Source organism: Macaca nemestrina, chromosome 5, assembly GCF_043159975.1.
Source record: "Macaca nemestrina isolate mMacNem1 chromosome 5, mMacNem.hap1, whole genome shotgun sequence".
Lineage (NCBI taxonomy): Eukaryota > Metazoa > Chordata > Mammalia > Primates > Cercopithecidae > Macaca > Macaca nemestrina.
In genome coordinates this window covers 157,600,694-157,627,918 of record NC_092129.1, presented here as the reverse complement: position 1 = coordinate 157,627,918, position 27,225 = coordinate 157,600,694, and the positions used below count along the sequence as shown (strand labels likewise).

At 44.5% G+C, this 27,225-nt stretch overlaps 1 protein-coding gene and 1 pseudogene across 1 annotated transcript in view; both read left to right on the top strand.

Moving 5' to 3' along the window:
* LOC105482642 (butyrophilin subfamily 2 member A1-like) overlaps positions 1–10,183 on the top strand; it is a 30,722-nt gene extending 20,539 nt beyond the window's left edge. Inside the window, exons 5-10 of the mRNA XM_071097462.1 lie at positions 632–979; positions 4,394–4,675; positions 6,354–6,575; positions 7,438–7,458; positions 7,554–7,580; positions 9,438–10,183. Of these exons, the coding sequence (XP_070953563.1) occupies positions 632–979; positions 4,394–4,675; positions 6,354–6,575; positions 7,438–7,458; positions 7,554–7,580; positions 9,438–10,039 (1,502 nt within the window). The 3' untranslated portion in view covers positions 10,040–10,183. The remainder of the gene's footprint in view (positions 1–631; positions 980–4,393; positions 4,676–6,353; positions 6,576–7,437; positions 7,459–7,553; positions 7,581–9,437) is intronic.
* A 7,206-nt stretch (positions 10,184–17,389) lies between these two features.
* Positions 17,390–21,083, top strand: LOC139363478 (butyrophilin subfamily 3 member A1-like; annotated as a pseudogene).
* Positions 21,084–27,225: the final 6,142 nt, after the last annotated feature.

The window sequence follows — 27,225 nt, the reverse complement described above, 5'->3', positions numbered from 1 at the left end:
AGCACTGTCCAAAAGAAATACAGTGAGGCACAGAGGCCAATTGTACAATTGCAGGTACAATTGCATGTTTTTTTAAAAAATTAAGTTTTACTTTTTATTTTAAAAAGTGAAAAGAAATATGAAATAAGTTTGTATACTATATTTTGTTTTGCCCCAAATAATCAAACATGAATATTTAAATACTTAGTTAATATACCATATTACCAATGAGATAGTCAATATTTTGAAATTTTAAATCTTAATAATCCTGTGTGTATTTTACACTTACAACTAATTTCAACTGGAACTAGCTAGTGGGTAGGTGCTCTATTGCATGGCTCAAGTTTACACTACATTCAGGCACAGCGCAGGATTGGGGAATGGAGGAAAAACCCCTCAAGGACACAGGGTGCACAGAGGGTGCTCAGGGCGGGCTCCCCAGGGTTTCCTTCATGAAGCAGAAGCATATTTTATAGTTACTGCTCCCAGGGGTGCTACTGACACCCACAGCTACTGGTCCCCAGATTTCTCACCCAAAGAGACCCTATGGCCATGGAAAGAATATGTTTATCCCTGGAATATCTGCTTCCCTTTCTGCCTTAGAAATGTGATGGCTGATGTCTTTGTCTGACTCTACCCCTTTGTTGAACAGCCCAGTTTACTGTCGTGGGGCCCACTGATCCCATCCTGGCCATGGTGGGAGAAAACACTATGTTACGCTGCCATCTGTCACCTGAGAAAAATGCTGAGGACATGGAGGTGCGGTGGTTCCGGTCTCAGTTCTCCCCAGCAGTGTTTGTGTATAAGGGTGGGAGAGAGAGAACAGAGGAGCAGATGGAGGAGTACCGAGGAAGAACCACCTTTGTGAGCAAAGACATCAGCAGGGGCAGCGTGGCCCTGATCATACACAACGTTACAGCTCAGGAGAACGGCACCTACCGCTGTTACTTCCAAGAAGGCAGGTCCTACGATGAGGCCATCCTGCACCTCATGGTGGCAGGTGCGTTGCTTCATTTTGCTTTGTTACTTTGGCACAGTGTGACTCTGGGGAAGGTTTCTCTCCCAACCTCATGCCCATTGCAGACCAGCAAATTTTTCTCTGGAATCCCATTTCCACAGAGAGATTCCACAAGGACACTCTCCCTGTGGAAACGGAATTCCAGGGAAAAATCCTTGCTCCTGCACAAGGGCCACATGAGTGGGTTTGCCCTGCTAAACCAAGTGCTTCACTTCTTGAGAAGCACACGCAGAATTCAGCTGAGGCCGTGAGCAGGGGAAAATGGTCACTCTCAGAAGAAAAGTCTTATGCATGCCTTAGCATTGAACTGTGCACTTCTTTTTTTTTTTTTTTTTTTTCTTTTTGAGACAGAGTCTTGCTCTGTTGCACCCTCGCTGGCACAATCTCGTCTCACTGCAACCTCTGCCTCCCAGGTTGCACTTCTGATAGTGAGAGGAGACACTGTCAATAATTGTTCCAAGACAACTGGAATCAACAACGATTACCTAGAGAATGGCGACATATCAAATCTTACTTCCTGATAAATATTAACCCTGACTTCTTCTTTCCCAAAATGCTGATTGCAGAGAGAGTGACTTATTGTAAATAGATGGTTTCATTAAAGCAAGACGAAATACAGAAGCAAAACTATACATAGTTCCTGCTAACTCCGTAGAGAAAGACTAAAAAGTTCACTGGGAGGTAATAGGGAAGCCTTCAACATAAAAATGCATTTAAACTGGGATTTCTAGGAGTTTGTTAAAATGACATTAAGTGATTACTTCAGTTTTGGGGTTAGTGTATTATGCTTTAAAAGGTATATCTGGGCCAGGCGCAGTGGTTCACACCTGTAATACGAGCACTTTGGGAAGCAGAGGCAGGTGGATTTCTTGAGGCCAGGAGTTCAAGACCAGCCTGGCCAACATGGTGCAACCCCATCTCTACTAAAAATACAAAAACATTAGCCAGGCTTTGTGGAGTGTGCCTGTAATCTCAACTTCTTGGGAGCCTAAGGCATGAGAATTGCTTGAACCCAGGAGGCAGAGGTTGCAGGGAGCCAAGATCTTACCACATCACTCCAGCCTGGGCGACAGAGCAAGACTCTGTATCAAATATTAAACAACAACAACAAACAGATATGTTTGAGGACTGAAAAAGCCTTTCGGGAGCAGGATAATCTGTGGTGGCATTTCACTCCATCAGACCAGAGGATGTGCAGACTAGGGAATTGGGTCCTTCCCTGGGGGCCTCAAATCATAACAGGTAAGAGACCCCATCTTTGCTACACACAAAGGCAACCTTGCATCTGATTAAAACACAATATCATGGAAGGAGGGTTTCTTGACACTGCGTCCTCACTGTGTTCATAGCAGCGCTCTAGGTTTGACCAGTTATGGTTTCTGTGCGGCAGGAATCTGCCATTCTTTGCCTGTAAAACTGACACTGGCCTGGCTTTCCCCACTCTGAATTGGGTTGCGTAGGACTTTTTGTTTACTGTATTCTCTTTGTTAGGTTGGTTGGTGGCTGATTTTGCCCTTAAATCTATTTTGTCATGCTTGCCTGTATTGGACCTCATGGAATGTTTTGAAGAACTTTGTTTTCCAATTTGCTAAGTTATTTTAATTTTTATTCTACTGAGCCTTTAAATGTACAAGTAGTTTTTTCTCTTGATAAAAATTAGTGACCCTGGGCTCGGTGCGGTAATTCATGCCTATAACCCTAGCACTTTGGGAGGCCAAGGCGGGTGGCTCACCTGAGGTCAGGAGCTCGAGATTAGCCTGACCAACATGGTGAAACCCCTTCTCAACTACAACTGCAAAAATTATACAAGCATGCTGGCACATGCCTGTAGTCCCAGCTACTTGGGAGGCTGAGCCAGAGAATCACTGGAACTCAGGTGGCCTAGGCTGCAGTCAGCCGAGATCGTACCATTTATTTCACTCTAACCTGTGCTACAGAGCAAGATTTTGTCTTAAAAAAAAAAAATTACAGTAAGCCTGGGCAACATGGTGAAATCCAGTCTCTACAAAAAGATGCAAAAAAAAAAAAAGCTGGGCATGGTGGCACATGCCTGTAGTCTCAACTACTTGGGAGGCTGAGGTTGGAGGATCACCTGAGCCTCAGAAGTCCAGGATGCAGTAAGCTATGATCATGCCTCTGCAATCCAGCTCAGGTGATACAGTGAGACCGTGTCAAAAAAAATTTTTTTTATTATTAAATTGAGCCAACACACCAGACTTAAGTTTTTGGTTTAATTTCCTGTCTTTGGTAAAATTCTTTGGGAGACTTTATAAAGGAATAACTCAGAGAAGTTTAGGTGGTCCCACATGGCTGAAAGGTCTCCCAGGACTACGCTTTTGCAGCTCTTTCATACCCAGTGTTCACTTTTATGGAAGATTCATTTAAAGATGGATTGTAGTTAGGGTGAGTCTAGTTTCTTAAAATTTTTGGTGATGATCTCTGATATTGGAAAGGTAGTATGGTTATCTTAGTCCCTGGATTATCCGGATCTTTCTAATAAGTTGATGTTCTCAAAGTACTATAAGAAAACCACCCAGCCTGGGCAACATGTTAGCCAAGAATGGTGGAACATGCCTGTAATCCTAGCTAGCTGGGAGACTGAAGCGGGAGGATCTCTTGAGCCCAGGAGTACAAGGCACAGCGAGCTATGATTTTGCCACTGTGCTCCAACCTGGACAATAGAGCTCAAACCCTGTCTCTAAAAAAGAAAAGCAATACTGTCTAATGGATGGAGCCTCTGGGAGGTAAATAGTGTGAATTAGGATTAGAGTTGGCTTTGCAGGCTAGATCTTGTCAAGTTTCCCAAAAACCATCACCTCCTATGGGTGGTAGAGAGCGGTGGTTATGTGAAGTTCTGAACTAGACAGACGGGTCAGCGTCTTTGGATCAAAAGGTTTCTTAGGATTCTGCCCTCCTGGCAGACTTTCGTCCTTGTCATTATTACTCTAGAGCTTCTGGAAGCTGAGGTCTACTGAGAAGTCGTCCCAGAAGCAGAAAGTGAAATCCAAAACCTGCCTGTTTGAAGTTGGAGTCGACACACCCATCTTGAAGTGAGAAAATTAGTCTGGCAGGATAAATTGAATAAGCATTTATAGCAGACAGATAGATGTTTGGTGCTGTGATGGGGTCTGTACGTGGACCACAAAGAAAAGGGCACAATGGGATCGTTTGCTCTTAGAGAACTCACAGTTTATGTGGCCCATTGGTCTCCTGGTATTCTCTAACATCAACGTTCTTTCTTCCTTACCCTCCTCCTTTTTTTCCTCCTTCCTATTTCTTGCTTCCTACCTCCCTCTTTTTCACCTTTACTTTCTAGTTTCACAGAAGAGATGCAGTAGGCACAGAAGAGATGCAAAAGGCACTGATTCTTGTCTGAACTCTGGTATCTCTCCACAGGACTGGGCTCTAAGCCCCTCGTTGAAATGAGGGGCCACGAGGACGGGGGCATCCGGCTGGAGTGCATATCTAGAGGGTGGTACCCAAAGCCCCTCACAGTGTGGAGGGACCCCTACGGTAGGGTTGTGCCTGCCCTGAAGGAGGTCTTCACTCCTGACACAGACGGCCTCTTCATGGTCACCACAGCTGTGATCATCAGAGATAAGTCGATGAGGACCATGTCCTGCTCTATCAGTGACACCCTGCTCGGCCAGAAGAAAGAAAGTGTCATTTTTATTCCAGGTTAGTTCTCTGCCCTCTGAGACTCATTGGGTGCATGGGGATCCTCAGCACACAGATGGAGCCCAGAGCAGGGATGGGGGCAGCAGTGTGGGTGGAATGGTCCTGGGCCCTGAGGACCAGGAGGCTGCAGCTGAGCTGAGGCCTCTCCACTTCTCACAAAAGGAGAATCAAAGAGTCCCAAAACTCAGGAGTAGGAGCCTCTTCTCTGAGGGTGAACCTGGTTTGTTGTTGTTGTTGTTGTTGTTGTTGTTGTTGTTGTTTTTCCCCCGATAAGGTCCTCAGGCTGCGGCAACATATTTTTTTTTTTAAGACCAGTTCTCGCTCTGTCACACAGGCTAGCCTACAGTGGCACAATCTTGGCTCACTGCAACCTCTGCCTCCCGGGTTCAAGCAATTCTCATACCTCAGCCTCCCGAAGGCTAGGGCTACAGGCACACGCCACCACACCCAGCTAATTTTTGTATTTTTAGTAGAGATGGGGATTTCGCCTTGTTGACCAGGCTGCTCTCGAACTTCTGACCTCAAACGATCCATCTTTCTCAGCCTTCCAAAGTGCTGAGATTACAGGCGTGAGCCACCATACACGGCCAGCAATTTTTAGACATTGAAAACAACCATAACACATGGAGGGTGGTGTGGATCAGTGACTCTCTACACTTGGTGTTCCTGTATGCTGCAGCCATCCCTTCCTGCACAGGGGATTTGCAACGGGATAGAGCCGCGGAAATTCCCTATTGACACATACTCGTAATTCATTCAACAAATGGTCAAGAAGCATATCATATGTCAAGACACTGTTCTAGAAACCAAAGGTAAATAATTGAACAAATTATATCAAGAACTCTTCCCTCAAAAAGTGATTAAATAATTAGTTAACCATATATTCTATCAGATGGTGATGAACATCTATAGGAAACATTAAGCAAGGAAGGAATAAAGAGGCAGTGTGAGACATTGCGATTCTTAACAGAATGGTCAGGGAAGACTTCGCTGTAGAGATGGGAATTGAGCCATCCCGTCTGATGGTAAGGAATCATCAGATGCTTAAGGACTGAGCAACCAGCCACAGGAAAAGCATATGCAAAGGACCTGGGGAAAGAACATCCCTGGCAGCTTCCAGGACCCCCAGAAGGCGATGCTGGTGTGGCTGAAATGGAGTGAGTGCAGGAAGTGAGAGGAGATGAATTCACAGAGACAATGAAAACACATTCTACATGGCATCATAAGCCACAAACAGTCTTTGGTTTTTAGGGAGAGTGACATGGAAAGCATTGGAAGGTTTTGAGCTAAGAATTAACATGATTACACTTGGACTGGTCTGTTGAGAATAGACTGTAGAAGGTGAGGGCAGAATAAGAAGGAGGGCACTGCAGTATTCCAGGCGTGAGTGATGGTAGCTTGAGGCAGGGTGGTGGCTGTGCTGACTCAGCATGACGGGTTAGCTTTATTCACCCTGGCCCTTCCCATGGTGACTGGTTTGCTACCTCTGGTCCTTGGCCCTGGAAGCCACTGAGGTGTCAGCCAGATCTGAGCCAGCATCACTTTCTCCATCTGAGTTTTCTGAGGGAGAAAGCAACAGAGCAGGTGGCTGAGGAGCCCTTCAGCTGTGCTCCTAAGGGCACTCTTACCCCAGATATTCTGTTTCAAACTAAGTGGACATTTCTGGCTGCCTTTTCAGAATCCTTTATGCCCAGCGTGTCTCCCTGTGTGGTGGCCCTGCCTATCATTGTGGTCTTTCTGATGATAATCATTGCCGTATGCATCTACTGGATCAACAGACTCCAAAAGGAAACAAAGATTCTGTCAGGGGAAAAGGAGTCTGAACGGAAAACAAGAGAAATTGCTGTAAAGGAACTGAAGAAGGAACGTGTGCAAAAAGAGAAAGAACTTCAAGTAAAAGGTAAAAGAGGCTGAGTATGGTGGCTCATGGCTTGAATCCCAGAACTGTAGAAGGCTGAGGCAGGCAGATCACCTGAGCCCTGGATTTCGAGACCAGCCTGGGCAATAAAGTGAGACCCTGTTTAATTTAAAAAAAAAAAAAAAAGTAAAAGAGTAGGAGGACAGTTCAGCACCATAGAAAAGACACCACTCTCCCAGGTACCAGCATATGGAAGAGAGAGGAAATGCACAGCAGCAGCAAGGACTTGGAACTCTGACGTCCTTGGAATGAATCTCTCAGAGCTTTTGTTCTTTCACTCTGCCCACCTTGCATCCATTCATCTGGCTACATGAAGTACTACATGGTTGAGCAAAAGCAAGTATAACAATGTACCGGCACTACCCACCACCTGATGACATATCATTTCTGGTTTCTGACAGTGCCCTAGGCATGAGGCAAGGGAGATGTTGCTGTTCATAGAAAGGACGGTTCCTGCATTTTTACTATAAACCCAACTTCTTTTTTTTTTTTTTTTTTTGAGACGGAGTCTCGCTCTGTCGCCCAGGCTGGAGTGCAGTGGCTCAATCTCGGCTCACTGCAAGCTCCGCCTCCCGGGTTTACGCCATTCTCCTGCCTCAGCCTCCTGAGTAGCTGGGACTACAGGCGCCGCCACCTCGCCCGGCTAGTTTTTTTGTATTTTTTTAGTAGAGACGGGGTTTCACCGTGTTAGCCAGGATGGTCTCGATCTCCTGACCTCGTGATCCGCCCGTCTCGGCCTCCCAAAGTGCTGGGATTACAGGCTTGAGCCACCGCGTCCGGCCTAAACCCAACCTCTTTTAGTTCTTCTGTCGAAGACATGATTTTCTTTCTGTTTGTTTTTCAGAGCAACTTCAAGAAGAATTGCGTAAGTTTAGCCTTTCCTGAACTACTCCATATACAATTTGAGTTCTGCTCAGTTAGCAACATCTCATGACATTCGCCTCTGTCTGTCCCTTGCAGGATGGAGAAGAACAGTTTTACATGCCGGTGAGTGTCTCTGATGTTCCCTTAGATCTCAGCTTTCTCCCGCTAGCCAGCTAACAGGACTCCTTAGAGGAGATGGGCAAGGGGACCAGGGCTAGGCAGGGACAGCAGGGAGCTGGGGTCAGTTCATCAACAGTGTCCCAGCAATGATGCATCATGGCTCTTCTGTGAGGGAATCCTGACATCTCTCAATCCACCCTATGGTTTACATCCCAGGATCCTTTCTCTTTTGGAATAATTTAATACATGATTACCAGAAGTATCCCATATATAGTAGCCTTCCTAAGAGTTACGTTTCAGTAGTTGTTGCTCTTTGATCCTGGATAAATTTGAAAAAAGACAATGCTGTCTTAAGCAGCTTATATCCTGGGGATGGTGTAGACTGTGCCAAGTTGAAGACCCATGCGGGGAAGAGGCCATGAGGGTCCCTAGTAAGCCTGACAAAAGGGTGTACCAATAGGTGACAAGAAATGCCTTTCTGCTCCTAAGAGAGCACTGATACTTTGTGTATAGCCTGCCAGGGGAGGGTGTTCCGGTGAGTGGGAGAGCACAGAACCCAATTGCCCACTCCCAGTGAGCACTTTTCATCTTATGATTCTGCCCCTCTGCCCATAAGCACCACAGAATCCAAGCTTTACCAGATACCATGACGCATGGACCTTTCCTCTTTAGGTGAATTTCAAAATTGCCACTTTCCACTTGGGACAAAATAGCAAATCGTCACAGTCAGACATATTTACTTGTGGAATGGAGGAAATCATTTTAACACAATAGAAAGGTAGACAGAATAAGTAAGAATAAATACACATGGGAGAGGCCTGCAGAATGCCCAGTGTCCGGAGCATTTCTTATACCTACAGAAGTGATACCTGAAGACATCAGACCCAGACTGTTGAAGCAAAACTGGATGGGAATTGTTCCTCCCCACTTTTGCCTACAGATCCCTCAGGAAGCAGGTTTTCTTTTGGGGACATTTATTCTCCTTCTTTATTTTTTGAAGGGTGCCCTTGTCAGTCATTTAAGTCAGTTGTGATCTGGTAAAAGGAACACACAGGACCAATGAAGAGACCCTTTACCCTCTGGGATAGTGTAAAGGGAAAAACTCATACTTGATCCACTGGGGAGAGGAGGAGCAGGACATAAAGCCTCTGTGCTGGTTTGAGCCAAGTTGGAAAGTTTCTAACTAAAGAAAATCCAGAGATCATAGGTCTTTGTTTTGAGTTTTGTTTTTGTTTTTTTGTTTGTTTGTTTGTTTTGAGATGATATCTTGCTCTGTCACCCAGGCTGGAGTGCCGAGGCACAATCTGGACTCACTGCAACCTCTGCCTCCCGGGTTCAAGCAATTCTCGTGCCTCAGCCTCCTGAGTAGCTGGGATTACAGGCGTGCACCACCATGCCGGGCTAACTTTTGTATTTTTAGTAGAGATGGGGTTTCACCATGCTGTCCAGGCTGGTCTCGAACTCCTGACCTCAGGTGATCCACCCGCCTCGGCCTCCCAAAGTTCTGGGATTACAGGCGTGAGTCACCGTGCCTGGCCAGAGATCCTGTGTCTTGAATAGAAAAGGGAACACAGATTTAGAACGCTGAGAGAAAGAATGATTAATTTTGCCTCATATGCTAAACTTTCCGAATTTCTTAGAGCTCCAATTCTTCTCAAACTGAGGGAACTGCTGGAGAGATAGAAGGGCAGCTTCAGTAATTCTCAGTGTGTGAGCTGCCTAGGATCAGAGAGCCTTCATGGAAGTGGCCACTACCTGGGGATCCCCCGACAGATATCTGAGACCTCTCTGGGAATGAGGAACCACACAATCCCCCAGGTTCCTGAGACCCCAGGCCTAAACCTGAGACTTCCTTTGCAGTCGATGTGGTCCTGGATCCAGACACCGCTCATCCTGATCTCTTGCTGTCAGAGGACCGGAGAAGTGTGAGAAGGTGCCCCCTCGGGCACCTAGGGGAGAGCGTGCCTGACAACCCAGAGAGATTCAACAGTGAGCCTTGTGTCCTGGGCCGGGAGAGCTTCGCTTCAGGGAAACATTACTGGGAGGTGGAGGTGGAAAACGTGATTGAGTGGACTGTGGGGGTCTGCAGAGACAGTGTTGAGAGGAAAGAGGAGGTCCTGCTGCGTCCTCGGACTGGCTTCTGGACCTTGGAGATGTGTAAAGGGCAATACCGGGCCCTGTCCTCACCTAAGAGGATTCTCCCTTTGAAGGAGTCCCTTTGCCGTGTGGGCGTCTTCCTGGACTATGAAGCAGGAGATGTCTCCTTCTACAACATGAGGGACAGATCGCACATCTACACATGTCCTCGTTTAGCCTTTTCTGTGCCTGTGAGGCCCTTCTTCAGGATAGGGTCTGATGACAGCCCCATCTTCATCTGTCCGGCACTCACAGGAGCCAGTGGGATCACAGTGCCTGAAGAGGGTCTGGTACTTCACAGAGTGGGGACCAATCAGAGCCTGTAGAATCAATTCGCCGGTCTCACAGCCATGTAGACAAGCCCTCGTCATCTCAGCAGCCACTGCACAATGTTGTTGGTGGAAGACACGCCCTTCTCCCCTCTGGTCACGTAAGAGAACAGCTTCCACCTGCCTCTTTCACACCCACTCCAGCCCTTAGCCCCAGTTTTCTCCTCCTCACTAGGCTGTGGCTTTAGTAGTTCCTTTGGTTGTAACTATGGGATGGGATCCACGCATAGGAAACTAGTTGTGTCATAGCTCCCAGCCAAGAAGAAAGTGTGCGAAGTTGATGGGCAGCAAACCTGCTATTTAACATCAAGGTGACCACATTGAGTCCAGTATGCCAGTTGGCACCAGATGTTATGGACATGGAATGAGGCCAACAGGGTTCATCAGGATGAGAGAGGAGAGAGGAATCCACAGGACCACCAGAGAGGAGAGGGAACCAGATATGCAGGTCAGAGATAGAGGAAGTGGAACCAGACAGCTGGGAGGGACCAAGGTTGTAAGGGTGGATAAGCCCCAACATAACAGCTAAGGGGACCTGGGAGATGATGACTCATTTCCACCCAACCCCAGGATTTCCACAACACACACCCACAAGCCTGGACCTGGGATGAAGATGAATGAAGAACATGGACTCGTGTGGATGTGGTTTGGCTTACGTGTCCCTGCAATAAACAATGAGTCAGTACTTAGTCCCTGAGTGTGGTTGAGGTTTGAGGTCCTGGTTGAGCAGGGAAGTACTGCAACTGGTCTACGTCAGCATTCAGGTTCAATGGGGACACCAGTGGCTTCAAACTTCCTGATCTAATTATGTCTTTAGACACTTAATAACCATTGAGGACCTTAAAGAACTTTTGTTTATTTGGGTTAATATTTGTTAATAGTTACGGCATTTGACATTGAAACAAAATTTGAAATGTTATCTTTTAATTCATGTTAAAATAGCATGAATAAATCAATTATAGTTTAATATAAACAGGATGTTTTGTGAAAAAGCAATCTATTGTGTCCCAATAAAAGAACTAGAAGTTCTTTTATTCCTGCTTAACTTTTTCCAAATCTAATGTCTGACTTAATAGAAGATGTTTGTATTCTCATATCTGCCTTTGTATTAAACCTATTGGTTTATCATAGGTCATATTTTCTCAAAAAAAAAAACTTTACTGCACCCTACTGAGAGAATGAGATGAAAAATGGTTAATGTTTCATTATTATTATTGTGAAAATAGTGTTAACACTGGGGACTCCTTAAGAGTATATCAGAGTTCGTGCTAGGAATCCCAAGACCGCATTTGGAAACTAGAATAGTGGATCCTGGAAGTTAATCCATGTCCTGGTTAATTTTAGATGTCAACTTGACTGGATTATGGAATACCTAGACAACTGGTACAACATTATTTCTGGATGTGTCTGTGAGTGTGTTTCCAGAAGAGACTGGCATGTGAGTCAGTGGGAAATTCTCCCGTCCAATTGGCTGGGGGCCCAATAGAACCAAAAGGCAGAGGAAAGACAAATTCTTCTCTCCTCTGGAGCTGAGACACTCTTCTTCTTCTGCCCTTGGACATCAGAACTCCTAGCTCTTCAGCCTTTGAACTTCAGGACTTGTACCAGGAGGCCCTGGGTTCTCAGGCCTTTGGCTTTGGACTGAGAGTTACACAATCATCTTCCCTGGTTCTGAGGCTTTCGGACTTCAAATGAGCCATGCTACCAGCATCCCAGGGTCTCCAGCCTACAGACGGCCTGTTGTGTGATTTCTTAGCCTCTATATTCACATCAGCCAATTTCCTTAATAAATGTCTGCTCATAAATCTGCTCATAAAGCCGAGTTCCTGCCACTGCACTCCAACCTGGGTGACAGAGTGCAACTCCGTTTCAAAAAAAAAAAAAAAGTGGGGCCGGGCGCGGTGGCTCAAGCCTGTAATCCCAGCACTTTGGGAGGCCGAGGCGGGCGGATCACAAGGTCAGGAGATCGAGACCACAGTGAAACCCCGTCTCTACTAAAAATACAAAAAAAATTAGCCGGGCGCGGTGGCGGGCGCCTGTAGTCCTAGCTACTCAGGAGGCTGAGGCAGGAGAATGGTGTGAACCCAGGAGGCGGAGCTTGCAGTGAGCCGAGATCGCGCCACTGCACTCCAGCCTGGGCAACAGCGTGAGACTCCGTCTCAAAAAAAAAAAAAAAAAAAAAAAAAGTGTATTGTGTCTGGTTTTCTTTCCATTCATATATTTATGTGACTCTGCAGTAATATCTCCTCCTCCTGCATGTACCCATATTCATGCAAGCAAATGTAGCAAACTGCCACAATAGCATTTTAATTAGTGGACATCTTTCTCTCTTCACCACATTAAAATCTTTTCTCATTTTGTTCTGCTGATATTTCCATTATGATAAAAGATTTAAGACAAGTAAATATATAGAAATACTCATATACACACAAGGATGAAAGAAAGAAACACAAACACTAAGGGAGGTAAGGCAGGAATTTTTCTTCAACGTGTACAATTCAATGTACTTTTAGCCTTCCTCAGGGGTTTCTGGCCAGCAACTGATGAGAAACACCACCTCCGAGCCAATCAAAAAACTAATTCTTCCAAAGAGAGATTGTTATTATTCCTCACGATGACCAGACAGCCTCTGCTTTCTTTTTCCTATCTTCCAAATGGAGATTCAACCATAATAGAAAGAATGGAGAACTATTAACCACCTTTCTTCCGTGGGCTGTGATTTTCAGATGGGAATGCTAAGAGGTAAGTGGGAGAAGTTGATGACAGCCTGGGCTACAATGTCAGGGAGGACAGGGGCTGAATCGCTGAGAGTGGTGAGTGGGCATGCAGGGAGAGTACTTGTGCAGAGAAAGGTGTCAGGTGTCTGAGGGGTGTGCCTGAGGGGGTGTGCACACACACTTGTGGACACACAGAAAGTGGAGAAGTAGTACAAAGAATAAAGACCTGCAGAGTTTGGGATTTGGTCAAGAAATATTCTAATTGCATGTTCTTAGGAATGTATTGTGGTCAGAAAAGGGCAAAAAATCTTTAAAATCTCTTCTGGCCAACTCAAGGCATCTATTCTAAGAATTTCTAAAAAGAGATGTCCTTTATAGATTCATATGTAAATCTGTTCATTTCAGAAATATTAAAAATATAGAAATGTCTGAACCAGCATACATATACAACAGGCGAGGGATAGACAAACAATGCATGTTTCAGTCATAAAAGAGATTTCCATGCAGCCTTTAGGAATCGTGTTTTTCATGAAGGGCAATTATTTATAATTTTAACAACATTAGATCCATACATTACACCTTGTTTTGTGTCTTTTAGGAACAGTATGTGTTTTTCCTTTTATTCATCATTTCCCCAAAACCTAACGAATATTATCCAATGGATACAATCTATTTTGTTGTATGAATATACAGGTTTTTTTGTTTTTTGTTTTTTGTGTTTTTGAGATGGAGTCTTGCTCTGTCACCCAGGCTGGAGTGCAGTGGTGCATTCTCAGCTCACTGCAGCCCCTGTTTCCCAGGTGCCAGCGATTCTCCTGTCTCAGCCTCCTGGGTAGCTGGGATTACAGGTGCATGCCACCACGCCCAGCTAATTTTTGTATTTTTAGTAGAGACGGGTTTTGCCAAGTTGGCCAGGCTGGTCTTGAACTCCTGACCTCAGGTGATCCGCCTGCCTCAGTCTCCCAAAGTGCTGGGATTACAGGCATGAGCCACCACGCCAGGCCTATACAATTATTATTATTATTATTATTATTATTTACATTTAACCTAATTTTATTCATGCTGGCCTTGGGATGGGGAATAGATCATTCAGTAAAAACATACAGTAAAAACAAAGTGTCTTATCATGTACAACTTTTAAACTATATTAATGATGTACCTAAATTACTTCCATGCACACAAGTCTAACATTCGTTTAAACACACACACACACACACACACACACACACAAGACTTCTGGGAGCATTTCATAATAAAGTAATTCCTATCTAATTTTTCTTTGTAGATAGATCAAGCACCTCCAAAATACGAATTCCTGTACACCATGAGCACATTACTTAAAATGAACACTTACATGAATTAAGTATATGGACAGCCTTAGGATAAGCTGACATTATAGATTCAGCTAGGTAGGCAACACACCATAGTGCCAAATGGAAAAAGTGTATTTGCAAATAAATTTTTTAAACTATGTTAAGTTTTATAATTAAATGCAGAAAATATAATGATTTGCTAAAATAAATAAGATGTGATGTATTAACACTTCACTATAAAGAATGCATACCAGAACATTTATAAACAGTGAATGAGTCTTATTAGGAATATTTCCTACAACAAACGCTGGTTAAATAGAAATGCATATTTTGAAGCACTGTGAGTGGTATATGTTTTGCCACATACTTTTGTTACCTTAAGGTAGATAACGCATATTTACTAAAATTGGCGTTCATTTTCAGTTGCTGCTGGTATCATGTTTTAAGAAATGTGTACAGTGTGAAAAATTTGAAAATACTCATGAATGAAAAATGTCTTAAAAAATAGCTATTTTCATGGAGTTATGTACAGTCTCACTGTGTAAATTTCAAGGCAAGATTTGTTTCCTGTAAAACAGATCATTGTTCTATGAGAGAATGTTCTTTACTTTGTGCATTTCTTTTCTCCCCTTGCGTTAACATTTTGCTCTAGTCTTTGTTTCTGTGTGCATATAACATGCCAGTTAAAATGAAAACTATCTCACATGTAGAAAAGGAAAGTCTGGAATTTAAAAACCAAGAACTCATAAAATCCTTATTAAATGACACCATCTGATTCAAGTAAAAAATGACTTAAACACTAGTAAAAAAAAAAAAAAAGACAAAACACATTTCATGAAGAATACAAAGATAAATGTCTGCTGAGTGTTTTAGTTCAGATGTTTCAGAATACTGCTGCATGTTTTATGAGGAATTTGAGGGGAAGATTTCATAGCAGAAGGTGTTAATGTGGGCTGTATTGACTTAAGTGGTGACCCAACTGGACTGTGAAACCACGGGATGCCTATGGACTCCAGCTGCTTGTTACAGAGGAACTCCCCACTGTTGTTCAGAAATCTTTCCTCATTTCCTCTCTCCCCAAGCTTCCCATCCTCTACTGGCTCAGTTTCTAGCATTTCAGTATCCTCTTTCCTGCTAAAGAACTTGTCCAACTAACTAGTAACTATTTTTGGTGTGCATTAGCATAACTTTTATTGGGGGCTATATAGCACTATCTACCCAAATTACATCTTTAGTGATCCAAAATTCCACTTCTGGGGATTTATTTGGTAGATAAGCTTGCATTTATGTGAGATGATCCAAGTAAAAAGTTATTTTTTATAGCACTGATTATGACTGCACAAGGTTAGAAACTATGGAGATGTTCACAGCTAAGGAACTTTCACGCAGTGGATACCACTCAAGTGTGAAAGAAAAAAGAGAAAATTATCTCTATACTGATATGGAAGGATCTCCAAGATTAACTTTGCACAGAAAGAGCAAAATGCAGAGTGGTGTGTATGGAATGCTATCTTCAGTGCAAATAAGAGGAAAAACAAGAATACATTTTTATTTACACTTTTTATGTTAACAAGCAATGTCATAACACTCACTAGGTGTCAGGTACTTTATTAATTTAATCCTTGTAACTTCAGGAGGTAGGTATTAACATTACCCCAATTTCAAAGAGAAGGGCAGTAGGAATAGAGAGGTTAAATAATTACTCTACAGTCACACTGCTAGTCACCTAAAGGAGCCAGCATTGACACCCTAAGCATCATATTAAGCAGACTGATTTGAAGCTAAGAAAGGGAGGGTGGGAGGGAGGACTGGATGGATGGGAGACTTGTGTGACTTTTTATATATGTATTTTTGAACCATGTACATGTGTTACCTATCAAAAAGTTGAAATAGAAAAAACTGTGTCTAATCTGCTCAAGTCACTCACTTTTCACATGAGAGGCAGACATCCCAAGACAAGTAATAGTAGCAGCCTCTAGTGGGGGTTTATCAAAGTCTTACCCACAGTCCTCTGAGATTTTAGAATGAGAAAGATTATTTAACCCCGTGAGATAGATTCCGTGCCCTGTGACCCGGGGTGAGCAGCTAACACTTGGGGCGCTGCAGTCTGGGGAGGCTGAGTGCACAGGCCCCCATGGCCCATAGCCCTTCCCTTCACAAGCCCCTTCTTCAGGAGCGCCCGGAGCGCCCAGAGCTGGATCGCTGCCCTGGCAGGGACCCTGCCTATCTTGCTGCTGCTTCTCGGGGCAGCCCGTTACTTCCTGTGGCAACAGCAGGAGGAAAAAAGACTCTGTTCAGAAAGAAAAAGAGCGCAAGAGTTGAGAGAAATGGCATGGAGCACAATAAAGCAAGAACGAATCACAAGAGGTAGCTGACCCTGGGAGTTTATCTGAACCTCTAGCTTACAGGCCAAAGCCCAAAGGCCTCACGCCTATCCCCACTCCAGAGCTGGGTTGTTTTTAAGGTTTATTTTTTAGAGAACTCCCTCACCTGTAACAGTTCATTATTTTCTCTGCTTATTTTCCAGAGAAGCTCCTGGAGGAACTCAGTAAGTTTCCATTCCCCCAGGGACCCAGGCATGTCTTTCTGTCCCTGCTTTAAGAGCCTTGATGCATCTTCCCTGTTCATTCCATTGCAGGATGGAGAATTATCCAGTACGCGTCTCGTTAAGTCTCTCTGACATTTTCTCTGAATCTGAATCTATAACTGTCTGTGCTTGAATAGTTTCCACTCTTAACTTTTTCCCCAAGGTTAGGAAGTGGTCTTAGATCCCTTTGACTAAGGAAAGAAAATAAATGTGCCATTCCTAGTCATTGCCAAAAAAAAAAAAAAAAGAAAAAAGACAAAGAGTGTGACTCATTGGAGTAACACCCAGGAGGAGTGTTTCTTTCTCCCTTTCTTTCTCTCTCTCTTGCCGAGTCTCAAAGAAAAAATGCCTTCAATTTCTCTCTACTAGGGCCACAAAACTCCATAGCCCTGCAAAGCACTGAAGAATATCCAGGGGCACACTTGTAAAGGAAGAGGGAAGAGGTGGATGAAGTGCATTCTCTATGGTAGGAACTTCACTCTTCATTTTACGTAATCTATAGGCTCCAGAGAAGAAAAAGAATAGAAAATAATAAAGAACAAAAAAATAAGAAAAGAGAGTGTGCCTAATAAACAAAAATGGCTTGAACAGTTGTTCAGTTGGTACCAATTTATTCTAACTGGCTTCAAAAACTACTCCCTGAAATTGCTCATTAAATTTCCCAAATTCTTTTCAGGGTAAGGTAAGAAATTACAGATTGAAGTAGAAGGATCTTGCGCGCGCACACACACACACACACACACACGTATATATGCATATAGACATGGTGGCACCTATGCCCAGGTACAAGAGTTTAGATACATTCCCAATGAATCAGCTGAACACCATCAGGAAGGAACTCTCAAAGTGACTGCCATGCACTAGCATTCGACTGATGTTCCTGGATTTGATATTAAGAAGGACACAGTAGAGAGAATTGAACCTGCAGAGGAAGAAGATACAGATGGTCAAAAAAAAAGATAAGATGTATGTAAAAGTAAGGGAATGTGGCAAACTCAAACATGGCAAGTTAAGGTGACATCTCTACTTTCTCTTATTGTAGGGGAGAGAGACCTTGGGCCTATAATGGTGAGTGAACCTGATGCTCTCTGAGTTTGCTGGGATACGTGCCATGAACATTTCAACCTTTCTCTGCTGTGACCCATTGATATTCTCAGTTGCATGAATCAGATTTAACCAAAATACTCAATTTCTGTGTGGTGTGGGGTTGATTTCTGCTTTTCTAGAGAATCTGAGAGACTCCTGACCCTACACACCCCCTTGCAAAGCCTGGCCATGCAGCCTGTACCCTTCATGACAGAGGGAACAGAGCCCACCATTTTTGAGAAGATGCCACCCCTGATCCATCAGAGTTGTAGAGGAGGGAAGCTGGACCCTGGAAGAGGCTCTGAAGAAAATGAGAGAATACAGGTAGTGACGGGAGAATGCAGTGGGGAGAAGTACAAGAATACTGACCTTTTCCTTATCTGCGTCTCCTTCCTTTCAGAATGGAAAAAGGCCCTCTTCAAGCCAGGTGAGTAAATCACTGTATGTTCCCTGGACCAACAACCTGAGGGATTATATTCCTTTTTCCTTTTTTCTTCTCCAACTCCTGTGATTTGGGGAAGAAATGTCCCCATAACCAGGACAGTTTGGGGTAGGCAACATTAAATCCCAATCTGAAAGGTGGGCCCATCTCCAAGACCCTTCCAGCTGAGAGCTCAGGGAACCAGGGCGTATTGCTCTCTTGTGCTTCCTCAGACCTTCCTGGGAAGGAAGACACATAAAGGGTGGAGCTGAGGGGAAGGAGACACACACTGAGTGATACTGCAGGGAGAGTGAGGATGGAAATGTCAAACAGAGGAGGGGATGCCTGCCCAAAGAACTTTGCCCTTCCTAGGATTCCCATGCTACCTACTGTCTGTGTGCCCAGACAAATGTTTCTGAACTTTGGCCTCCACATTTTTCGATGATGACTGCAATCTGTGTTTTGTGGGAGTTGAGGTGAAGACTGATGGAATAATAAATATGCATTGGTCAAAAACCTAGTAAGAAAGAGATGACGAGTTCAAACTGTATGGTTGAAGAGGGTTTGTGGAAAGGAGGGTTAAGGGAAAGCAACAAGGAAAAGTGCAGTACCCCCATGGTTCCCAACATTTGGGAGCTGTCTCCACCCCAGCCTGGGAGGGATAGGGAGGGGAGGCAGTTACTGGAACCCAGAGTAAGAAGTAGCTCAAAGAGAGGGCTTCCTGAGAGAGTCACCAGGCCTTGTTAGAGCCACACCAGCTTCTGCTGGCAGGAAGGAAGCAGGAAATTAAACGGTATGTCTCTCCTTTCTTTCTCCTTCCAATCTCCTATCAGGGCCTCCCATTGGCCAAACCCAATAGCAAACCAGAGGACAAGGAAGCCCAGTGCCACTGTCTTTAGAGGACAGATTTCTGGGGCCCAGAAAAGGGTAGAGAAAGCTGAAGGGCAGAGAGTGAATCTTTCTTTTCTTTTCTCTGTATGGAAAAATAGACTGCAGAAAAGGGGAACTCATTTAGCTCATGGGTGGTCGAATGAAGGTTGAAAATTAACCTCTGATCATAAAGCATTAGTGGGCAGAGTCAATGTGGGGAGAAAAACAAGAAAAATGTAGAAAGAGGATCCTTGCTGCTTCCTGAGGCCACATCAGGGTGTTGGGTTAGCCAGATCCTAATGCAACTCTCACTTCACCCTCCTCTTCCCCTCTGGACACAAGATCCCTGGGGTTTTCTCTTCTGACATTGATGAGAGAGTCACATTCAGGGCAGGCTAGGGACTCCAGGCTCTGGACCCAGGCCTCCTCAGCATGGCCCAGGCCTTGCATGCTGAGGCTCTGAAATCCAGGAAAAATGGTTGACCCCATGGACACTTCCTCAAAATCTCTGCAGTGGATGTGATTCTGGATACAAAAACACCAAACCCCATCCTCCTTGTTTCTGAGGACCAGAGGAGTGTGCAGCGTGCCAAGGAGCCCCAGGATCTACCGGACAACCCTGAGAGATTTGATTGGCATTATTGTGTTCTCGGCTGTGAGAGCTTCATGTCAGGAGACATAACTGGGAGGTGGAGGTAGGGGACAGGAAAGAGTGGCATATAGGGGTGTGTAGTAAGAATGTGCAGAGAAAAGGTTGGGTCAAAATGACACCTGAGAACGGATTCTGGACTATGGGGCTGACTGATGGGAATAAGTATCAGACTCTAACTGAATCCAGAAACAACCTGAAACTTCCTAAGCCCCCTAGGAAAGTGGGGGTCTTCCTGGACTATGAGACTAGAGATATCTCATTCTACAATGCTGTGGATGGATCGCATATTCATACTTTCCTGGACAACTACTTCTCTGAGCCTCTATATCCTGTTTTCAGAATTTTGACCTTGGAGCTCACTGGTCTAACAATTTAGCCAGTGCCAGAAGTAGAGAGTTCCTCAATTCTGACCTAGTGCCTGATCATTCCCTGGAGTCACCAGTGACCCCGGGCTTAGCTAACAAAACTGGGGAGCCTCAGGCTGAAGTAACTTGTCTCTGCTTCTCCCTGCCCAGCTCAGAGCTGAGGGCCTTCCCCTCCACAGCAACCAATCACAACCATAAAGCTACAGGTACGCAATGAAGCACTTTACTGATACTCATTCAATTATTCATAGGCCACTTGTTTGAGTTTGGTACCACCTTACTGTCCCCTTATACAGATAAAGAAACTGGAATGCTGAAAAGTGAATTAACTTTACAAAGTAGAATTCACTAGTTAACTACAGAGCTGGGATCTAAACAGCAATAACTAACATTAATGGAGAATTTAAAATGTTCTGAGTGCTGTATTATGAGCTTTGTTGGATGCCACTCCTTTAATCCTCACAACACCGTATCGGGTAGTCTCATTTTCCAAGTATGGAAGCTGAGGCAGGGCAACATTAAGTAACTTACATAACTCATATGGTAATTTGTGCAGCTGGGAGATGGTCAGCTTCAGTCCCTGGCCATTTGCCCATTCTTTTCCACCCTGATTCTTCCCCGATAGGAAGAACCCACCTGTAGCCCTGAGGTTCTTTTCCCAGGATGGCTCCAGGGTAAGGATCATTGTAGGTGGTTGTGGAGTTGACACCCCTGTTGACTCCTTCCCAGCTGATTGTCAGAGCCTTAGACCCAGCACTCCTTGGATTAGCTCTGCAGAGTGTCTTGGTTGAGACAATAACCTCGCCGTCCCCACATGACACATGATTTGAAAAGAGACTAGAGGCCACACTTGATAAATCATGGAGAACAGATGTGTGCCCACCCAACAAATGTGATAAGTGATCACGCAGCCAGAGCCAGCCTTCGTACAGTCAAGGTTTCCAGGCAGAGAAAACACCCTGAAGATTCTCTGTGATATAGGAAATTTGGATGAAGGAAGCTAGAAGAACTATAGGGATTTTTTCTGTGTGTCATTTTTTTGTTTTTTTAAATAGAGTCTTGCTCTGTTGCCAGGCTGGAGTGCAGTGGTGCGATCTCCGCTCGCTGCTACCTCTGCCCCCCAGGTTCAAGCAATTCTTCTGCTTTCAGCCTCCTGAATAGTTGGGACTACAGGTGCACACCACCATGGCCGGCTAATTTTTGTACTTTTAGTAGGGATGAGGGTTCACTATTTTTGCCAGGATGGTCTCGATCTCTTGACTTTGTGATCCACCTGCCTTGGCCTCCCAAAGTGCTGGGATTACAGGTGTGAGCCACTGGGTGCCCGGCTTACAGGGATATTTTTAATCCCATTATGGACTCTCTCTCCAGGAAAGGGGTCTGTCCACCCCTGCTCATTGGTAGATGTTAAACCAATATTCCTTTCAACTGCTGCCTGCTAGGGAGAACTGCTCCTTATTATCATCACGATTATTGCTCACCACGGTATCCCCTCTACTTAGCATGTGCTTGTCAAGTTCTAGTTGTTCAGTTAATTTGTTAATAATGCTTACTCTTCAACTTGGCTTTTTCTAGACTGTGGTGTCTACTCAGGACAGTAGAGTGGTCCACACACCCGCTGTACTCCCCACAGTTTCAGTTTACTTCACTGCAGCGTTTTCATAAAACCTTTATTGTATGTGTTTTCTACAGCTGCTATGATGAATTACCACAAATTCAGAGACTTAAAGCAACACAAATTTTTGGTTCACAGTTCTATAGGTCAGAAGTTCAACAGGGATCTCACCAGGTTAAGATCAATGTGTCTGCATGCTGGATTCTTTTCTGGAGGCTGTAGAGAACAATATGTTTTCTTGTTTATTCAGATTGCTGGCAGAATTCAATTCCTTGCAATTACAAGACGGAGGTCCCAGTTGCTTACTAGTTTACAGCTGAAGACTGTTCCCATCTCTAGAGGCTGCTGTTTTTCAGCTCGCAGCTCCCTTCTTCAATCTTCAAAGCAGCAACTGTGCATTGAGGACCTGTCAATCTTTGAAGTTGTTCTGGTTCTTTTTCCATTGCATCTCTCTGATTCTTCTGCCTTCTACTTTTGAGAACTCCTGTGATTCGATTAAGTCCACCCAGATAATTTAGAATAATCACTAAATGTTAAGGTCAATAACCTTAGTTCTATAAGGTCCATTTTGCCATGTTATATATCGTTGTCACATGTTTCACAATAAATATCACTAGGTGTGTATGGAGGGAGGAGAACTATTGAAGCTACCACTTATTTGGGAAATCATCCCAGGAAACACAAGTGCAGAAAGAGAGAATCAGAGAAGGAGATAAGCCAATTGTGTGAGAAATGGCTTAAAGAGTTCATTAGGTTTTCAGTCACCATATGGACAACTCAGCTTATCCCAGGACACTAAGAAATTATGTGAAATTGTGGAATATATGTCAGAATCTTCCTAAGGGCTGGGGACCCTGGCACATTTATCAACATCTCACATCCTCCTTTGCTTAAACTGGTTGAAAGCTGCCCCTGGGAATGTTAGTTCTGCTGTACTTCAAGGTTGGGTTGTGTATCTGCAAGAAAAAGCAAATACGACTGGTGTTAGAGAAAGCAGAGGAGGAGAGACACAAATAACTGAGGTCAGACGTTGTAACCCTTGAAGGAAGCTGTGTTCATCCACTATTGGCAAATTGTAATAGGTCAAGAGAATATGGGACGGGGCATCAACAGCATCTGTTCTAAGGGCTCCGACTCTGAGAATATAGGGCCTTTCAAGGTCCCTCTACCCTCCTTGCACCACATTCCTTTAGCATTAGTGACCTCTTGTCTTCTAATACATGTCCATATAGCATGGCCCTGCAGCCTCACCACATGGACTGGGTCTGGGATGGACACCCAACCCAGGCTAGGCCAGGGAACCTTCAAGTGACATGTGACTAGCTGTACCTATAGCAAGAATGCATGGGAGTTGTGGGAAGAACTCTTCCACTCACATTATGGTCCAAAAGAGGAAAAGAAGGTGAACTGCGGAAACAGAAGACCAAAGCACATGTGCAGAGAGGAAGCTTCAAGATGGAAGGACTTTGGGCAATTTTCTCATCTTTTTTTCCCTTAGGGTCCCAGTATCATCTAGTATGTTCTGGGAAATTTGTTCTCTTGAGATAAGGTATATGTATTGGCTAATATTGTTTTAATCTGGAAAATTACCAACTTACACAATCATGGCACTATGCTCATTGATTCAGTAATGCAGGAATCTGGAATTTGAAAGGGGCACAGTAGGAATGGTTTTTCTCTTCAACAAAAAGTCTGGGCCTCCCCTGGAAGGACTCCATAGCTAGAGGTGACTCAAAGGAAGAGACTTGCCCAAATTGCCATCAAAAATTGAAAATCATTTGCAAATCAAGAAGGGATCAGTGTTCAGTCTGAGTCCTGGTTCTACCACGACTGCCACGTGCACCAGATCCACAGAGAACCTTGCTGAAGCGACCCTTCCTCTGTGCTTATCCCTCCCATGACAGGGAATGATTGTATTAGGTTGTCACTATCTAATGTGACCCACTTTAGTACAACCTGGTGTATTAGTCTGTTTTCACGCTGCTATGAATGACTGCCTGAGACTGAGTAATTTATAAAGAAAAGAGATTTAATTGACTCACAGTTCTGCCTGGCTGGGGAGGCCTTAGAAAATTTATAATAATGGTGAAAGGGGAAGCAAATAGGTCCTTCTTCACATGATGGCAGTAAGGGTGAGTGCTGAGCAAAAGAGGGAAAAGCCCCTTATAAAATCATCAGATATTGTGAGAACTCACTATCAAAAGAAGAGCAAGGAGGTAACCATCCCCAAGATTCCCACCCCATGACACCTCCCACTGGGTCCCTCCCATGACATGTGGGAATTATGGGAACTACAATTCAAGATGAGATTTGGGTGGGGATACGGCCAAACCATATCATTCTGCCTCGGTCCCTCCCATGTCTTATATCCTCACATTTCAAGACACAATCATGCCTTTCCAACAGTCCCCCAAAATCTTAATTCATTCTAGCATTAACCCAAAGTCCAAGTCCAAAGTCTCATCTGAGGCAAGGTAAGTCCCTTTCCCATATGAACCTGAAAATTCAAAAGCAAGTTAGTTACTTCCTAGATACAATGGGGGTACGGGCATTGGGTAAATACACCCATTCCAAATGGGAGAAACTGGCCAAAACAAAAGGGCTACAGGCTCTATACAAGTTCAAAATCCAATAGGACAGTCATTAAACTTTAAAGGACCAAGATAATCTCTTTTGACTCCATGTCTCACATCCAGGTCACACCGATGCAAGATAGGCTCCCATAGCCTTGGGCAACTCCACCCCTGTGGCTTTGTAGGATATAGCCCCCTTCCTGGCTGCTTTCACAGGCTGGCATTGAGTGCTGCTTTTCCAGGTGCAAAGTACAAGCTGTCAGTGGATCCCCATCCTGGAGTCTGGAGGATGATGGCACTCTTCTCATACCTCCACTAGGCAGTGCCCCAGTGAGGCCTCTGTGTAGGGGCTCCACCCCCACATTTCTGTTCCAAACTGCCCTCACAGAGGTTCTCCATGAGGGTTCTGCCCCTGCAGCAAAATTCTGCCAAGACAGTCAGGAGTTTCCAAACAATCTCTGTAATCTAAGCAGAGGTGCTCAAACCTCAATTCTTCACTTCTGTGCACCTATAGCCCCAACACTATGTGAAAGTCACCAAGGCTTGTGGCTTGCATCCTCAGAAGCAATAATCTGAGCTGTATGTTGGCCTCTCTTAGCCACAGCCAGAGCTGAATCTGCTGGAAGGCAGGGCACAAAATCCCTAGACTGCATACAGCCTAGGGGGGCCCTGGGCCCAGCCTAGGAAACCATTTTTTTCTCCCAGGCCTCTGGATCTGTGATGGAAGGGTCTAGCAGGAAAACCTCTGACATTCTCTGGGGGCATTTTCCCCATAGTCTTGGTGATTAATATTTGGTTCCTTATTATGCAAATTTCTGCAGCCAGCTTGCCTTTCTCCTCAGAAAATGGATTTTTCTTTGTTATCTAATCATCGGGCCGCAAATTTTTCAAACTTTTACGCTCTGCTTCCTCTACCACTGTGAAGCCATTGTTAGTGTATTACTTGCAAAGTTTTGAACTGAAGTGAAAGGGAATTGGAGGCTTCCAGGCTAAGCATTTAGATATTTGAGAGGATATTAACAATATTTGCCACTTAAAAATTCCTTCCGTCAGATACTCTAAATCATCACTCTGAAGTTCAAAGTTTCACAGGTCTCTAGGGCAGGGACAAAATGTCGCCAGTCTTTTTGCATAGCAAGGGTGACCTTTACTCCAGTTCCCAACAAGTTCTCATCTCTATCTGAGACTACCTCAGCCTAGACTTCATTGTCCATATCACTATCAGCATGTTGGTTAAAGCCGTTCAACAAGTCTCCAGGAAGGTCCAAACTTTCTCACATTTTCCTATCTTCCTCTGAGCCCTCCAAACTGTTCCAACCTCTGCCTGTTGCCTAGTTTCAAAGTTGCTTCCACATTTTCGGGTATCCTTATAGCAGCACCCCACTCTACTGGTACCAATATACCGTATTAGTCCATTCTCATGCTATTATGAAGGACTGGGTAATTTGTAAAGGAAAGAGGTGTAATTGACTCACAGTACCATGGCTGGCGAGGCCTCAGAAAACTTATAATCATGGCAGAAGTGAAAGCAAACACATCATTCTTCGCGTGATGGCAGGAAGAAGTGCTGAGCAAAAGGGGGAAAAGTCCCTTATAAAACCATCAGATGTCTTAAGATCTCGCTATTATGAGAATAGCATAGAGGTAACTGCCCCCATGATTCAATTACCTCCCACCAGGTCCCTCCTACAACATGTGGGGATTATCGGAACTACAATTCAAGATGAGATTTGGCTGGTGACACAGCCAAACCATATCAGCTGGTCTCTTGCTAAGCTACCTGATGAGCAATCAACCCTCTTCTTACCTAGAACACACATGTTTCCCTTTGGCTCAGATCAACTTTGGCAGAGGGTGAAACCTGGCTCTGCTGGATACTTTTGGCACAAGCTGTGTCAGAAGACCTGGACATTATTTCTTCAGATAAAAAATCTGAAGCCAGATCTTATCCTGACCGGCCAAGTTCTTGTATCCTTACAGCCACCTCTTCTGTTTGTTCCAAAGAACTGCCCAGGCTTGGCTGGAATGATCCAATACTTACTATGATTTTATCCTCATTAGCCACTCAACCTAGAATCCAATTTTAATTATACTCCAGAAGCACCAAGTGATAGGTGAGGCTGCTGTTTCAGACAGAGACAGTTTAAGGGTTAGTCCAAAAGAAAAAGCACTTCTCAGGGCTTGCTTTAGCTTATTCTCATCAAAGAGCTTTCTCTACAGAAGAATCCTACTGGGTCCTCCTTCCTGGTCCTTGAACTTCTAACCTAGAGTGGCTTAATCCTGCTGCCATCTCTCTCTCACACTGTGGTGCCGAATGATTCCAGGAACCGGGCCATACTATGGTGGGAATGACTTTACCTTGAGCATGTCACTCATGCATTGAATATCAGCTGAGTGCAGAGCTAAGGCTGAGCCCTATAAGGAGAGAAGAATCACATCCTGCAGAAATCTGTCCAGAGAAGCAGGTACTGTAGCCACAGCAAAGACACAGTGAATAACTGAATAACAATAATATAAGACAGGACATGGGAACAGCAAAAGATTTGGGTGTCACAAGAAGCTGAGAACACTTTAAGCAGAAACATTCAGAGTCATTCTTGGAGGAAGCAGGCACGAAGGCTGGGGAGAATTTTAAGGGGCAGAGATGAAGCAAACAATTCAAGTGAAAGGCATGGCATGGGAAAGGGAGCGCTGGCCACAGGGAGTACAATGTTGTGATGCAAGGCCACTGTGGAGCCATTATTGGCGTATTAACTGCAAAGTTTGAATTGAATCAGAAGGGAATTGGAGGCCTCCAGACTAAGCATTCTCTGAGAGAAGCACAAGCCCACAACTTTCACCTACAAACTATTGATTCCAACTTAGTCCCTTGCTCTCTGGTATCTATGAGACAGCAGAGCCTATTGCAGTACCCAAGAAAATTAGGTCTTATCACCAAGAAGAAAGGGGGACTGCATGATGCAGAAGCGACCAGTCATCTCAAC